Source organism: Atractosteus spatula (genome assembly GCF_055471065.1).
Source record: "Atractosteus spatula isolate fAtrSpa1 chromosome 10 unlocalized genomic scaffold, fAtrSpa1.hap1 SUPER_10_unloc_1, whole genome shotgun sequence".
NCBI classification, from domain to species: domain Eukaryota; kingdom Metazoa; phylum Chordata; class Actinopteri; order Semionotiformes; family Lepisosteidae; genus Atractosteus; species Atractosteus spatula.
In genome coordinates, this window is record NW_028296612.1 from 2,152,325 (window position 1) to 2,168,689 (window position 16,365).

At 54.5% G+C, this 16,365-nt stretch overlaps 1 protein-coding gene across 1 annotated transcript; it reads right to left on the reverse strand.

The window, feature by feature from the left end:
• Positions 1–2,478: 2,478 nt before the first annotated feature.
• Positions 2,479–10,762, reverse strand: LOC148813396 (uncharacterized). Its single transcript, XM_088908393.1, has 7 exons — positions 10,713–10,762; positions 9,236–9,296; positions 8,713–8,912; positions 7,773–7,927; positions 5,783–6,246; positions 4,208–4,416; positions 2,479–2,789 (listed from the first exon to the last, which is right to left on the reverse strand). The coding sequence occupies exons 2-7, from the start codon at positions 9,249–9,251 to the stop codon at positions 2,565–2,567; spliced, it is 1,269 nt and encodes a 422-aa protein (XP_088764519.1). The 5' UTR covers positions 9,252–9,296; positions 10,713–10,762; the 3' UTR covers positions 2,479–2,564.
• Positions 10,763–16,365: the final 5,603 nt, after the last annotated feature.

Sequence of the window (16,365 nt, forward strand, 5' to 3'; positions counted from 1 at the left end):
TATCACAAATATATAAACTGAACCAAAACATGGATTTTGTGTATAAAACTAACAAGCTGAAATACCAAAACCTGCACATCCCTATTAAGACTTCAACACAATATCAAGAAGTACAGACACACACTGCTGGGTCTTTAACATTGAACAGCCCATAATAGACATATCAGACTACACGTGTGTAATTGCTTACGACGCGACACGTCTCAGGTCCCCACACATTTTGAAATCGTTTCTCAAAATAACACAAATGCCTCTAAACACGAACATAAATTGCTTTGAAAACAAGCTATTTTGTATTAAACAAGTTAACAGCGCATCAAAACAACACCACGGACTATATATCCCAAAGCACAAGACAGCCTAAGCGTTTCAGAACCGTGTTTTGTAACCAGATACATCAACATGAAGCAAACGAACCTCTTTTTCATATCAATATTCACCTCGCGTTTCAGTTTAAAATACGCCAAAGCATATCGCTAACTCATCAGCTTTCCAGCAAAAGCAAATGTTTGCTAAAGTGCAGAAAAACTCTTTCCCTTACCTTGAAAAACACGTTGGTTCTTGCAGTAAAAGCAAAGCACCTGTTCGGCCCTAACACACATCACAGCCAAAATGACGACTAAACCCCCTCCCACTGGTTCAAATAGCCCGGCTGTGGAAACAGCTCCTCTAACAGGTGGAAACCTCCGTCACTCAGCGACTTCTGGCCAATCAGAGACTGGTCTCCATTGCGCGCCCGCCCGCTTGGTTTTTCCAACCTGTTTCTCATCAAGAACTCAGCTCAGTCCACGGTCATCTGCACAAGCGCACTGAAAGGCTTCTGTGGCTCTGGAGAGTAGAGGCTCGGGCTCTGGGCTGTAAGGGTCTCGGCAGGGCTGTGCGGTTCAGTAGGGATAATAATAATAATAATAATTGCTGACACTTATATAGCGCTTTTCTGGACACTCCACTCAGAGCTCTGTACAGGTCATGGGGAATCCCACTACCGCCACCAGTGTGCAGCCCCCCCACCTGGATGATGCGACGGCAGCCATAGTGCGCCAGAACGCTCCCCCGACACACCAGCTCTCAGTGGGGAGGAAAGCAGAGGGATGAAGCCAGTTCAGAGAGGGGGGTGATTAGGAGGCCATGATGGGTCAAGACCAGGGGGGGAATCAGGCCAGGACACTGGGGTAACACCCCTACTCTTCTCCAGAGACACCCCGGGATTGTTAATGAGCACAGAGAGCCAGGACCTCGGTTTGACGTCTCATCCGAAGGACGGCGCCTGTTTACAGTCCAGTGTCCCCCGTCACTATACTGGGGCATCAGGACCCACACGGACCGCAGGGTGAGAGCGCCCCCTGCTGGCCCCACTCACCCCTCTCCCAGCAGCAGCCTTGGTTTTTCCCAGGAGGTCTCCCCATCCAGGTACTGACCAGACTCACACCTGCTGAGTCTCCAGTGGGGGGGGCTGCCAGCTGGGAGTTGCAGGGTGATCTGGCTGCTGGCCATAACAGGGATAGTGAAAACTACTCGGGCACCTAATACTGGTATTTCATGCGGCGAAAAGCCACCTCAGGGGACGTCTTCACAATTTCTGCTCAATACTAGTATGTATGAATACTAGGGACCACCCTTCCCATGGGAGCTGAAACGTCCCCTGTGAAAGGTTACAGCATGCCATTTTTTTTATATATATGCGATGTACTGAATTATTAATGTGATGGCTGCTTATTTCTGTCAACAGACTGGACCCCCCTCCCCCTCTCCAAATCCGGTCAAACCCCCCCCCATGAATCATTCCAGACGAAAGAGAACCAGCCTCCTCCCTCCTCCTGTGTTTCACAAGCAGCTGGGGGTGAAGACTCATGTTCATGCCCTGAGCATCGGGATGGCAGGGTGTCTAATTAGCGGACAGAGGTCTGAATTAAAGCCGATCGGAAGAATTAACTTCATGGTTTCTACCACTACTGTGCAGGCAGGACAACACTGTGAGATTGTAGAGAAATGTAGAAAAAGACTAAGGCCAGTTTTCCTATAGGCCAGTGAACCCACCAGCAATGTCTCTGGACTGTGGGGGGGGGGGGTTAAACCCACATGGACACAGGGAGAACGTGCAAACTCCACACAGACAGAGCACTCCAGGAGTCAAACTCGGGGCCGCAGTGCTGTAGGGCACCGTGCTGCGCTATATGACTGAGGTACAGCCAGCGGGAAGACAGCTGACCCGGAGTCCTCAGCTTCCTGGCTTGTGGCAGTCACCTGACCAATGGTCTGCCTCCAAATAGGTCAGGTGACGGAGGATGGCGCAGGTCATCCCCCCCCCCCCCCAATGCCTTCTGGGAAATGTAGTTCCCGACGCGAGCCGCCATCTTTGCCAGAGCCCCGCGCCACACGACCGAGACGGCAGGGGACCTGCTGACGGGCGGGGGATTGAAAGCAGGGGCCCCCTGGTACGGATAATCACTGCGGGGAAAAAAGCCACTACACAAGAGGTGCCGATAGACCTTTTATTGCGTGTGAACAGCATCGCCGGAGCCCCACGAGCCCCTTCAGAGCGGTCGATATCCCAGCAGCCCCCCCTACTTCGGCCCCTCGACCGCCTTCCCGGCCTCCTGGTCCGGCAGCTCCCGGGGGGCGGGGGGGTTCAGCTTGCCCAGCTGGGCCACCACGCTGTCGTACTCCTGCTGCCACTGCTCCTTGCTCAGGGCCGAGGGGCTGACCTCCAGGAACCTGTAGGCCTCCTTGGACTGCAGGATGAACATCCCGCGGACGTGCATGCAGACGTTGCAGAAGCTCTTCCAGATCTGCGGGGCGGGGAAGGGGGGAGGAGGAGAAGCGCAGACGTGAGGCGGGAAACGAGAGGAAACGTTCCTGCTGCTGGCGATCCTGCTGGCTGAGCCGCGCGACCCCATGTCCCCAGATAGACCCGCGCGGCTCGGGACAAATAATTGCTGACACTTGTATAGCGCTTTTCTGGACACTCCACTCAAAGCGCTGTACAGGTCAGGGGGAATCCCACTACCGCCACCAGTGTGCAGCCCCCACCTGGATGATGCGACGGCAGCCATAGTGCGCCAGAACGCTCCCCACACACCAGCTCTCAGTGGGGAGGAGAGCAGAGGGATGAAGCCAGTTCAGAGAGGGGGGTTATTAGGAGGCCATGACTGGTAAGGGCCAATGGGAAATTTGGCCAGGACACCGGGGTTACACCCCTACTCTTTTCAAGAGACGCCCTGGGATTGTTAATGACCAGAGAGAGTCAGGACCTCGGTTTTACGTCTCATCCGAAGGACGGCGCCTGTTTACAGTCCAGTGTCCCTGTCACTATACTGGGGCATTAGGACCCACACAGACCGCAGGGTGAGCGCCCCCTGCTGGCCCCACTCACCCCTCTCCCAGCAGCAGCCTTAGTTTTTCCCCAGGAGGTCTCCCCTCCAGGTACTGACCAGGCTCACACCTGCTGGACTCCAGCAGGGGGGGGGCTGCCAGTTGCCATCTTGGGCGCGAGAGGGGGGTTTGAGTCCAGTTCAGCGAAGAGCGGTTGAGAGCAACAGGATTTATCCCTGCCGCGCCGAGGCCTGGAGAATAACACAGGCCAATAGGAATCAAAACGCACCCATCGGCCCGCCAGGAATCATCTGCTCGCTCGGGGGGGGGGGGGGGGGGGGACCTCTATCCCAGAAGGCATTGGGGGGGGCACTCCGCGTGTCTCGCAAACCCCTGCAGCGCCGAACCACCCACAGGATCATCCCTGACCCGTGAAAGGGTCTGACCGAATTCTATCCCAGAAGGCACCGGGGGCCGACTGGATGTTTAGCACATAAACTCCCGATCGCCTGCGTCCCCTGTGAAACCTCCCACCTTGCTCTTCAATCTCGTAGCTATCGCTGTAGGCTACACTTTTCACTCTCGTTTCTCTTATCTCCACCTGACAGGGCGACAGAACAGACACCAGCCGCGCCCATACAGGACAAGCGCCGCACCGGTCAGGAGCCACAGTAACATCAGCGCCTCAGCAGCTCAGGGGCTGCCTGTAGGATTGTTGGTGCTGCAGTACAATTTCTGGACAAGTCGGAGTGCCTGGGGGTGTCCAGGACAAAGATCCGGTGCCAGCAGGTACCAGATCAGACAAGTTCAACCCGACCGAGAGAGACGCCGAGCAGGACAGCTCTGTCCACCCCTGAGATCGATCTACCAGAATCGAGCAGAAAAACCAACTGACCGGCTCGGCCTTATCCAGGCTGGACAGGAAGTCCATCTCGCAGTCCTCCAGGAAGTCCAGCATGTCCTCTCCGGCGAAGGTCCTCTGCTTGAGGTTGTCCAGCGCCACGCCGGTCGTCTCCCAGAACTTCTTCATCTGCAGCAGGATCTCCTGGATCTTGGTCAGGCACTTCTGGACCTCTGCCAGCATCTTGGGGTCGCCAATGGATCCTGGCAGGCAGGGGAGGAAAACGGGAATTGCTGGAGAGGCTCGATCAAGAGGCAGATGTCATTTTTAGATGGGAAACGACGGCGGATTTTCGAGAATGAAGCTGTTTAACTCTGGTGACACTTCAGGTCTGTTATAAGCAACCTATTAACATGTTATCACACTGTTAATTACACATCATTACAAACATTAGTGCATTTCTCCAAGTCTCTGGTTAGCTATGGACAAGACTAGTGCTGAAGCTTTTTAAGCTTACTGCAGAGAAAGTTACATTTAATTAGCCTTTGCAGCGTTTCTGTTCATCTTTATTTGTTGCTACCTGGGGGATACAACCATCCCTTGAAAAGTGAAGAACTCTGCAGGGGTGCAGATAAAACCCAAGAGGCTCTTCTGTACACAGAGGGTGGTGGGGGTGGGGAACAAGCTGCCCAGCCCTGTGGTTGAAGCCGATACCCTGGCTCCTCTCCAGACACAGCTGGGTGAGCTCCTTCAGTTAGGACAGGAGGCTCTTCTGTACACAAAGGGTGGGGGGAGTGGGGAACACCCTGCCCAGCCATGTGGCTGAAGCCGACACCCAGAATTGGGTCAAGACGCAGCTGGACAGGAGGCTCTTCTGTACACAAAGGGTGGGGGGAGTGGGGAACAGCCTGCCCAGCCATGTGGCTGAAGCCGACACCCAGAATTGGGTCAAGACACAGCTGGACAGGAGGCTCTTCTGTACACAAAGGGTGGGGGGAGTGGGGAACACCCTGCCCAGCCATGTGGCTGAAGCCGACACCCAGAATTGGGTCAAGACGCAGCTGGACAGGAGGCTCTTCTGTACACAAAGGGTGGGAGGAGTGGGGAACACCCTGCCCAGCCATGTGGCTGAAGCCGACACCCAGAATTGGGTCAAGACGCAGCTGGCTGAGATCTGCTTCTCAGTCAGTTACCGATCTGCCAGCCGAGCCTGGAGGTTACAAACAGGACGTTTTCCTGCACCGAGTTGTTGGACCGGGACAGGCCTGTCCTGAGCTGCCGGTGGGAATCTGGGTCGCCGAGGCCGTGACCTCACCCCGGCAGACAAGCCTCGTCACAGCGGCCCCCCACGGTCCGGCAACACGCCCGCCTACCGGTTTCAACTCTGGCGACAGCTCAGGTCTGTTACAAGCAAACAATCACGTAAAAAATCAAAACACATTTCCCTAAATCCTGACTTCGCTATGGGCTTGAAGCCGAGAGCGGGACTTCAGTCAGGGCAGGAGCGGCTCCTTCACACAAAAGGTGGTAGGGGTGTGGAGCAAGCCGTCCAGCCACGTTGTTGAGGCCAACACCCCACACAAAACACGTCCCAGCGGCCCCCCACGATCCGGCAACCCGCCCGCCTACCCATGTCGATCTGGACCTTGGCGTAGTCCAGCTGCAGCCGGATCAGCTCCTTCTCCTTCTGCCACATCTCCGACACCTTGGCGTCCTTGCGGCTGCGCAGCTCCTCCAGCTGGACCTTGAGGGTCTCCACGGCCGCCTTGTCCTTGGGGTCGTTGGCGGCCTTCTGGATGGCGTTGATCAGGGCGCCCAGGATGGGCACCACGGCCGCCACGATGCCAAACTTGCGGTCGCGCTCCCCGATGCTGTTGATGAGGCCCTGCAGCTCATCGTTCTTCTCCTGGATGTCCTTCTCCAGCTGGTTCCTCTCCCCCTGCAGCTGTTTGACCGAGGCGTCCAGCTTGCTGCACTGTCCCTCCAGGGCCTGGGCCTCCGCCGTCTTCTCTTTCTTCTGCTGCTCCTTGTCCGCCTTGGTCTTGACCACGTCGCTGCAGGTGTCGCCCACGCCTTTGCTCAGATTCTCGTACCTGCAGGAGGAGACCGGGTGGGGAGCTGTGACCCCTCTTTTGTGTGGAAGCCTGCAGCCCCCCCCCTCCCCTCACCGAGACCGTATGGGACAGGAGAATCCGAGCCAGCGAGCCGAGAGACGGGGGGGTGGGGGGGTGGGGGGAAGACGTTCACCTGCTGAAAAACTAAGGAGAGGTGTTAGCGGGGCCAGCAGGGGGCGCTCTCACCCTGCGGTCTGTGTGGGTCCTGATGCCCCAGTATAGTGACGGGGGACACTGGACTGTAAACAGGCGCCGTCCTTCGGATGAGACGTAAAACCGAGGTCCTGACTCTCTGTGCTCATTAACAATTCCGGGGTGTCTCTGGAGAAAAGTAGGGGTGTAACCCCGGTGTCCTGGCCAAATTTCCCCCCTGGTCTTTACCCATCATGGCCTCCTAATAACCCCCCATCTCTGAACTGGCTTCATCACTCTGCTCTCCTCCCCACTGAGAGCTGCTGTGTGCGGAGCGGACTGGAGCATCATCCAGGTGGGGGCTGCACACTGGTGGCGGTAGTGGGATTCCCCATGACCTGTAAAGCGCTTTGAGTGGAGTGTCCAGAAAAGCGCTATATAAGCATAAACAATTATTATAATTATTATTATTATTACTATTATTATTATTATTATTATTGCTGCTTGAAAGCAGCCTGGGACCCATTGGAAGGAGCCTCCCCCTGTTCGCCAGCAGAGGGCAGCAGTGGGAATGATTCACCGCTACAGCTGCTGAACTCGTGCACAGTGCACAGTGCACATCTACTGTCCCAGCACTGCCCGTTCTTGGTGTTGGGTTGTGCATGATGGTGGGCTGTTGTGACGCGCTATTTACCGGTTTGTGACGTGCCGTGCACACTGTGGGGCGTCGTCTTTTTGTACTGTGGGCCCCCTGAGAGAACGGGGCCGCTACGAACGCCTATGTACTGTATGTGTGCATACTGTAGGGCAATCGTACTCCTCTGGGGCCCCTGAGCGAGGCCCTGAACCCCAGCTGCTCCAGGTGGCGCCGTATAAATGGCCGACCCTGTGCTCTGACCCCCAGCTTCTCTCTCTCCCCGTCTGTGTGTCTCCTGGAGAGCCAGCTGGGGTCTGCGACAAGACCAATTCCTCCTGCAAGAAACTGTATTGGGCCCATAAAGTGATCTTATAAACTACTCTGCCTCTCATTGGCTCCCTGGCCCACTTCGGCTTTGTGATCTTGAAGTTACTGGGTGACCGATGAAGAGTTTTGACCGACGCCAACAGCAGAAGAGGATCTCGCAGTACTTTCTCCTAGTTGGTCAAATAAGGTCTTCAGTGGTGTCAGGACAACGATAACGGGCACCCTGGGCTGAACGTCTAACTAATATGAAGAAACGGCAGACAGTATGGGAGCGGATAATTCGAGCCTAACAGGAAGTGCTTTACACAAAGGGTGGTGGGAGGGTGGAACAAGCTGTTCGGTCGGAATGCATCCCGATATCCCTGGGTCTCTGGCTGCTTGCGGTGACTGGGGGGACGGGGGGTCTTACTTCTCCACCGAGCGGTCCACCTGGTGGCAGATGTCCTCGATCCAGCCCTTCGACTTGTCCAGGAACTTCTTGGCCAGCGCCACGTTCCTCTTCTTCACCGCCGTCCGGATCATCGGCAGCATGGTGTTGATGATGTTGTTGCCCGTACTGGCGCACTGCGAGCGAGATCAAGCCCCAGCACTGTTATCTCTGTTTCGCAATGCTGATCCCCACTGTCTCAGAGTCTCCAGCGCTGTTATTCCAACAGGGAAGACACCCCGGATCTAGATTTTAGGATGTATTTATCCATCCATCCCCACAGCTCCATCACAGGACACTCACACACCCTGGACAGGACACCAGTCCATCACAGGACACACACACACACTCACACACACCCTGGACAGGACACCAGTCCATCACAGGACACACACACACACTCTCACACACCCTGGACAGGACACCAGTCCATCACAGGACACACACACACTCTCACACACCCTGGACAGGACACCAGTCCATCACAGGACACACACACACACTCACACACCCTGGACAGGACACCAGTCCATCACAGGACACACACACACCCTGGAGAGGACACCAGTCCATCACAGGACACACACACACACTTACACACCCTGGACAGGACACCAGTCCATCACAGGACACACACACACTTAAACATCCTGGACAGGACACCTGTCCATCACAGGACACATACACACTTACACACCCTGGACAGGACACCAGTCCATCACAAGACACCTGGACACACTCACATGCAGTAGCAGGTACACAGACTCACCTGGAGCAGCAGTTACACACACACACACACACACACACACACACACACACACAACTGAGACACACACCGACTCACCTGGAGCTGCAAGTCCACAGACTCACCTGGAGCAGCAGGCACACAGACCCACCTGGAGCAGCAGGCACACAGACCCACCTGGAGCAGCAGGACCTCGGAGGAGGCGAACAGCTGCTGGCTCTCGGTGGCCTTGAGCCTCAGCTTCCTCTCCAGCTCGGGGTGGGTGGCCAGACACAGGTAGGACAGGTGGAAGAGCAGAGCCGTCTTCTCTGCGGCCGGGACCATATCCCGGAACATCTCCATGTCGTTCATCAGCTGCTGATCCGCAGGCACTAGGTCTGAGAGAGAGAGAGAGACATTCAGCAAAAAAAAACAAACAGGCTTTTTAAATATTTTCTTCACCCCCACGTCCCCCATGTCAAAACCTTTCCAACCCAGAGTGTCCACCATGAAGACCTTGAGCCCCTGAGTCCGTGTGAAACTTCCTGCACGTCCGCCCTGAGCAAACGCCTTCAATAACTGAAATCAAGCCGGCACACTGTGGCTCAGCTCGTCCTAAAGCCTCACCACACCTCCGCAAGACAGCAAGGGGTCAAAACCCACAGCTGCAGGCCTAGCACCACGATATCCGATTGGGGTTGACGGATCAGAACACGCTTACCGCGACACTGAGACATCCTGAAGCAGGTTCGAGGGCGGCCTTCGGCACTGAAGCGTCTCTCCTGCAAAGAGAAAGAGGCTGTTTTGTTGTGTTTTTTTTTTTAAGGCAAATACCACGGATATAAAGTTGTTTCCCCCCTCCTGTTCCTCTGCCAGAACACCCGCTCGTGGCCGATGGGCTTGAGATGAACTACAGCTCAAGCTGAGAGACCAACACCCTGCTTGAGATACCCTACTGGGGAGGTACCCAGTGGAGACAGCACACGCCAGATTTCAAGTCTACACAAGTCTCACCGCTCACTGGAATGCTGTGCAAATCGTCGGAAACCGAGTCCTCTTAACGACTGATCAGTTTCTGTGACCGGGCGGACAGCACAGACACCCCTCCCCCACATTAAGGCCAGGAGAGACAAGGAGGACTGCAAGACTGTCCGGTTCAAATCGAAAGCGCAGGGCGAAGGCAGCAGACGGGACAACAGAGCCAAAAAATGGCTTCAGGTCAAATTCGGTGTGGACTTTTAAAATCCTCCTGCTCACCTATAGGGCTCTGCGTGGCTGGGCGCCTCAGTACCTGTCTGAGCTATCATCGCCCTACTCCCCAGTCCACCAGTCCATCAGAGGACACACACACACACACACACACACACACACACACCCTGGACAGGACACCAGTCCATCACAGGACACACACCCTGGACAGGACACCAGTCCATCACAGGACACACACAGACACACACACACCCTGGACAGTACACCAGTCCATCACAGGACACACACACACACTCACACACCCTGGACAGGACACCAGTCCATCACAGGACACACACACACACTCACACACCCTGGACAGGAGACAAGTCCATCACAGGACACACATAAGGAAATATAAGCGCTGCTGAACTTTGGAGCAAACAGTCTTCACGTGAGTAGACCAGCACAGGTTTACGGTCTATAAGTACTTATATGAATCAACCTGAGTGATAAGGTTGCATGAAAGCTGCAGTCTGTCCAAAATTCAGCAGCCAGAACCCTGACCAGGTCTAGTGCAAGTGTTCACATCACTCCTATCCTGGAGTCCCTGCACTGGCTTCCGGTCAAATTCCGCGTAGACTTTAAAATCCTGTTGTGCCCCCAAGCTCTGGAACTCTCTGCCCAAGGATGTCAGAGAGTCCCCTTCTCTAAACTCCTGCCAATCCAGACTCCAAACCCTCTTCTTCAGAAGAGCCTTTACTGAACTGGATCCATTCTTCACCCCCTCTGCTTCTCTTAGTACCACCATCCACGCTCTCCTCTGTGTGTTATAACTGTGTTTTATCTGGTGTATTCTTCTTATTTATTGTTGTTGTCATCCTGTAAAGCGCTTTGAGAGGCCACCTTTAGAGGCGCTATATAAAATAAAGTTTATCATTATTATTATAAACAGATATAGTAAGGCATCCCGGAGCATGTTAATAAAAAAAAAAAGTCTTCAGACTCACGGTTGTACGAAGCTCTCTCAGCTCTTCCTGGAGGACTGTGACAGTGTGCCCTTGCCCGAGCCTGTCTTATAGCGCTCCGAACAGGTAAGGAACGCCATATAAGGCTCGCAGGGCTGCAGAAACCTGCCCCTACTCAGACTGCTCCAGGGCTGGGGTGGGGGGCGTCTGAAATTCGGAGAGGGAGGAGGTGAAGCGGAGCAGCTGTGACTGCCCCAGAGGAATTTCCCAACCTGGCCCCCTGACTGATCGTGATCGAACATACCGACGGGCCGTCTGGCAGGGTTTCACGTTCACCTCGCGATTATTATTAGAATAATATTATTCGATAATTATTATTATAATCTGCAGCTACTTCGACGGTAGTGAGGTTCTGAATTGTTAATAATAATAATAGCAAGTGGAGCTGTATGTCCTGAGGTATAATAATAATAATTAATAATTGCTTACACTTATATAGCGCCCTTCTGGACTCTCCCCTCAGAGCTCTTCCCGGGTCAGGGGGATCCCCTCCAGCCCCCCCCCAGTGTGCAGCCCCCACCTGGATGATGCTCCAGTCCGCTCAGCACACAGCAGCTCTCAGTGGGACAGGAGGCTCTTCTGTACACAGAGGGTGGTGGGGGTGGGGAACAAGCCGCCCAGCCAAGTGGTTGAAGCCAATACCCTGGCCGATACCCTCAATAATCATCATCATCAGCATCTTTACACTCTCTATAGCGCCTTGCTGGACCCTCCCCTCAGAGCTCTTCCCAGGTCAGGGGGATCCCCTCCAGCCCCCCCCAGTGTGCAGCCCCCACCTGGATGACGCTCCAGTCCGCTCAGCACACAGCAGCTCTCAGTGGGGAGGAGAGCAGAGGGATGGAGCCAGTTCAGAGAGGGGGGTGATTAGGAGGCCATGATGGGTAAAGACCAGGGGGGGAATTAGGCCAGGACACTGGGGTGACACCCCTACTCTTCTCCAGAGACACCCCGGGATTGTTAATGAGCACAGAGGGTCAGGACCTCGGTTTGACGTCTCATCCGAAGGACGGCGCCTGTTTACAGTCCAGTGTCCCCCGTCACTATACTGGGGCATCAGGACCCCCACAGACCGCAGGGTGAGAGCGCCCCCTGCTGGCCCCGCTCACCCCTCTCCCAGCAGCAGCCTCAGCTTTCCCAGGAGTCCCCCCCTCCAGGTTAAGAAAACAGCAGGCACAGACTCCGATAACTACGGGTCTCGCTATAGAACGACTGTTAAGTATAAAGGATAAACTCCTGCAAGGCAGTGGCCCACCTGAGCCCTAGAGATCGGAATTATGCTGCAGAGGGACAGGTAACGGGTTTCTTCCCTGCCGCAAAGGAAAGGCAGGCAACGTTCCTGCTCTTTTCGGGACCTGTCCTTACCTGTGACCTGGAGCAAACCTACTTCATCATGATGTTGACACCCAGGAACGCAGACACCGTGGAATTAGGCACGTCAGACAGCCCGACGTAGTGACTGTGAATTCGGCTCTGCCTCCACACCTCCTCTACCAGGAGGTGTTCTGACACAAGCAGCCCCCTGTGCTCCTCCCACTAATGTACACACAGCTGTGTGGACAGGGGCTGACGTGAGACCCTTCTCTGTGTCAGGGAAATCACCGGAGTCACGTGTGTCCACAGCAATGTACAGCGATTTCAGCAACCAGACACGGTACACGTCAGGGTCTGAGGGAGGGGTCCCACACCGCCAGGCTGGAGGGACTGAGTCTCTTTAGTCTGAAGGGGGTGTCCCCCACTGCCAGGCTGGAGGAACTGAGTCTCTTTAGTCTGAAGGGAGGGTCCCACACCGCCAGGCTGGAGGAACTGAGTCTCCTTAGTCTGAAGGGAGGGTCCCACACCGCCAGGCTGGAGGGACTGAGTCTCTTTAGTCCGACTTTCAATGTCAGGATTTCCAGCCTTAGTGTCAACATCGCAATGATACCACCTATTCAGAAAATAAGCGCTTTGCTCAGGAGTGGCTGCAACAATAAAAAAATAAATAAAACACAAAACTCGCTTATGAGAATCGGGACCAATAAATAATCCGGTTTAGTTTTTTGTACGACATGAAAACATAGTTCAAAGTCATAGAGCCATGTCAAAATGGAGGACAATTAAATACATAACCTGTTTTGATGGAGCCAATATTGGAATACAGGTCCTGACCGGTTGAAATTAATGACAGAAGCCACTGGAGTTCACACACTTACAGAGCACCAGAGACTTGTGCAGACCTGAGCTTCGACTGTGCCGGGAAATGATGTACAGCTGTCGAAGAGGCCTGACAGGGCATGTTCTCGTCCCCTCCATCACTGGCCTCTGTTATCGGCACGCTTTCAAAATGTCTTTACTCCCGGCCCGGGGACGAAGTCAACCCAGCGGACGTCTGAAAAAGAGCAGGGAGACAGGAGCTCCTCGAAAGAGCACTTGGAAGCCGAGACACCACACTTTACACAAAGGGCGGTGGGGGTGGGGAACAAGCCGCCCAGCCCTGTAGTTGAAGCCGATACCCTGGCTCCCCTCCAGACACAGCTGGGTGAGCTCCTCCAGTCAGGACAGGAGGCTCTTCTGTACACAAAGGGTGGTGGGGGTGGGGAACAAGCTGCCCAGCCCTGTGGTTGAAGGCGATACCCTGGCATCTCTCCAGACACAGCTGGGTGAGCTCCTCCAGTCAGGACAGGAGGCTCTACTGTACACAAAGTGTGGTGGGGGTGGGGAACAAGCTGCCCAGCCCTGTGGTTGAAGGCGATACCCTGGCATCTCTCCAGACACAGCTGGGTGAGCTTCTCCAGTCAGGACAGGAGGCTCTACTGTACACAAAGGGTGGTGGGGGTGGGGAACAAGCTGCCCAGCCCTGTGGTTGAAGGCGATACCCTGGCATCTCTCCAGACACAGCTGGGTGAGCTCCTCCAGTCAGGACAGGAGGCTCTACTGTACACAAAGTGTGGTGGGGGTGGGGAACAAGCTGCCCAGCCCTGTGGTTGAAGGCGATACCCTGGCATCTCTCCAGACACAGCTGGGTGAGCTTCTCCAGTCAGGACAGGAGGCTCTACTGTACACAAAGGGTGGTGGGGGTGGGGAACAAGCTGCCCAGCCCTGTGGTTGAAGGCCATACCCTGGCATCTCTCCAGACACAGCTGGGTGAGCTTCTCCAGTCAGGACAGGAGGCTCTACTGTACACAGAGGGTGGTGGGGGTGGGGAACAGGCTGCCCAGCCCTGTGGTTGAAGGCGATACCCTGGCTTCTCTCCAGACACAGCTGGGTGAGCTCCTCGGATCAATGAACTCCTAAATACTGAAAAGGCCAGATCTTCTAAGCTTTATTGGGATCATATTGTTGTGTTTAACACAGTGCAGATATGAAAATACGCACCATCAACGATGTTCAAAGTCCTAGCCACTGTTATACTTGACGATATTCCAGCACATCAGCTGGCATTGTAGAAACCAAGAGATTCGAGCCTGAAGTGTGCATTCATCCAGCCAAGCTTTACAGTAGGCACACAAGGAACCGCAGTAAGGACCATAGTAGTTCTAGTAGCTCAGAGGGGACATGGCTCTACACAGCTGATATATACACGTTTCTCTCCACCCTCCCCCTCCTGTCTTTGAGGTAGCTTTCTCAAGAAATTCCACTTAAAACGTTCCTTTCTTATCAGTATACAGTATTACTGTATTACTACATCTGTCCTGTACTGTCTTGCCTGGCTGCTGTAGGACCTGAATTGTACCGGATTAATAAAGTACCTATCTCTCGCTCTCCTGGAGAGAGGGTGGACAGTGGGGAAGGAGCCGCCTCTCCCTCAGACTCCGATAGCGGCGTCCTGGGAGAGGGGCTCAGCTGGTCCAGCTCTTGCAGGGCCCGGTTGTGTGTGGAGGGGGTGTCCCACACTGACAGGCTGAAGGAACTGGGTCTCTTTAGTCTGAAGGGAGGGTGCCACACTGACAGGCTGGAGGAACTGAGCCTCTTCAGTCTGAAGGGGGTGTCCCGCACTGACAGGCTGGAGGAACTGGGTCTCTTTAGTCTGAAGGGAGGGTGCCACACTGCCAGGCTGGAGGGACTGAGTCTCTTTAGTCTGAAGGGAGTGTCCCGCACTGACAGGCTGGAGGAACTGAGTCTCTTTAGTCTGAAGGGAGTGTCCCACACTGACAGGCTGGAGGAACTGAGCCTCTTCAGTCTGAAGGGAGCATCCCCCACTGACAGGCTGGAGGAACTGAGTCTCTTTAGTCAGGAGGGAGTGTCCCACACTGCCAGGCTGGAGGGACTGAGTCTCTTTAGTCTGAAGGGAGGGTCCCACACCGCCAGGCTGGAGGGACTGAGTCTCTTTAGTCTGGAGGGAGTGTCCCACACCGCCAGGCTGGAGGAACTGAACCTCTTGAGTCTGAAGGGAGTGTCCCACCCTGACAGGCTGGAGGAACTGAGTCTCTTTAGTCTGAAGGGAGTGTCCCACACTGCCAGGCTGGAGGAACTGAGTCTCTTTAGTCTGAAGGGAGCGTCCCACACTGACAGGCTGGAGGGACTGAGTCTCTTTAGTCCGACTTTTAATGTCAGGATTTCCGGCCTTAGTGTCAACACCGCAATGATTCTCGCTGTCTGAAGCTTCTTTCGACTGTAAGATGAGAAACTGTTGCCTACAGAAAATAAGCGCTTTGCTCAGGAGTGGCTGCAACACTAAAAAAAATAAATAAAACACAAAACTCGCTTATGAGAATCGGGACCAATAAATAATCCGGTTTAGTTTTTTGTACAACATGAAAACATAGTTCAAAGTCATAGAGCCATGTCAAAATGGAGGACAATTAAATACATAACCTGTTTTGATGGAGCCAATATTGGAATACAGGTCCTGACCGGTTGAAATTAATGACAGAAGCCACTGGAGTTCACTCACTTACAGAGCGCCAGAGACTTGTGCAGACCTGAGCTTCGACTGTGCCAGGAAATGATTTGCAGCTGTCGAAGAGGCCTGACAGGGCATGTTCTCGTACACTCCATCACTGGCCTCTGTTATCGGCACGCTTTCAAAATGTCTTTACTCCCGGCCCGGGGACGAAGTCAACCCAGCGGACGTCTGAAAAAGAGCAGGGAGACAGGAGCTCCTCGAAAGAGCACTTGGAAGCCGAGACACCACACTTTACACAAAGGGCGGTGGGGGTGGGGAACAAGCCGCCCAGCCCTGTGGTTGAAGCCGCTACCCTGGCTTCTCTCCAGACACAGCTGGGTGAGCTCCTCCAGTCAGGACAGGAGGCTCTTCTGTACACAGAGGGTGGTGGGGGTGGGGAACAGGCTGCCCAGTCCGTGTGGTTGAAGCCGATACCCTGGCTTCTCTCCAGACACAGCTGGGTGAGCTTCTCCAGTCAGGACAGGAGGCTCTACTGTACACAGAGGGTGGTGGGGGTGGGGAACAGGCTGCCCAGCCCTATGGTTGAAGGCGATACCCTGGCTTCTCTCCAGACACAGCTGGGTGAGCTCCTCGGATCAATGAACTCCTAAATACTGAAAAGGCCAGATCTTCTAAGCTTTATTGGGATCATATTGTTGTGTTTAACACAGTGCAGATATGAAAATACGCACAATCAACGATGTTCAAAGTCCTAGCCACTGTTATACTTGACGATATTCCAGCACATCAGCTGGCATTGTAGAAACCAAGAGA

Excerpts from the sequence above, each read along its gene's own strand:
- LOC148813396 (XM_088908393.1), bottom strand. Across the intron at positions 6,247-7,772 it reads GTGGACCGCTCGGTGGAGAA|GTACGAGAATCTGAGCAAAG; the intron begins GTAAGACCCCCC and ends CTCCTCCTGCAG. Across the intron at positions 2,790-4,207 it reads GCCTGGATAAGGCCGAGCCG|ATCTGGAAGAGCTTCTGCAA; the intron begins GTCAGTTGGTTT and ends CCCGCCCCGCAG.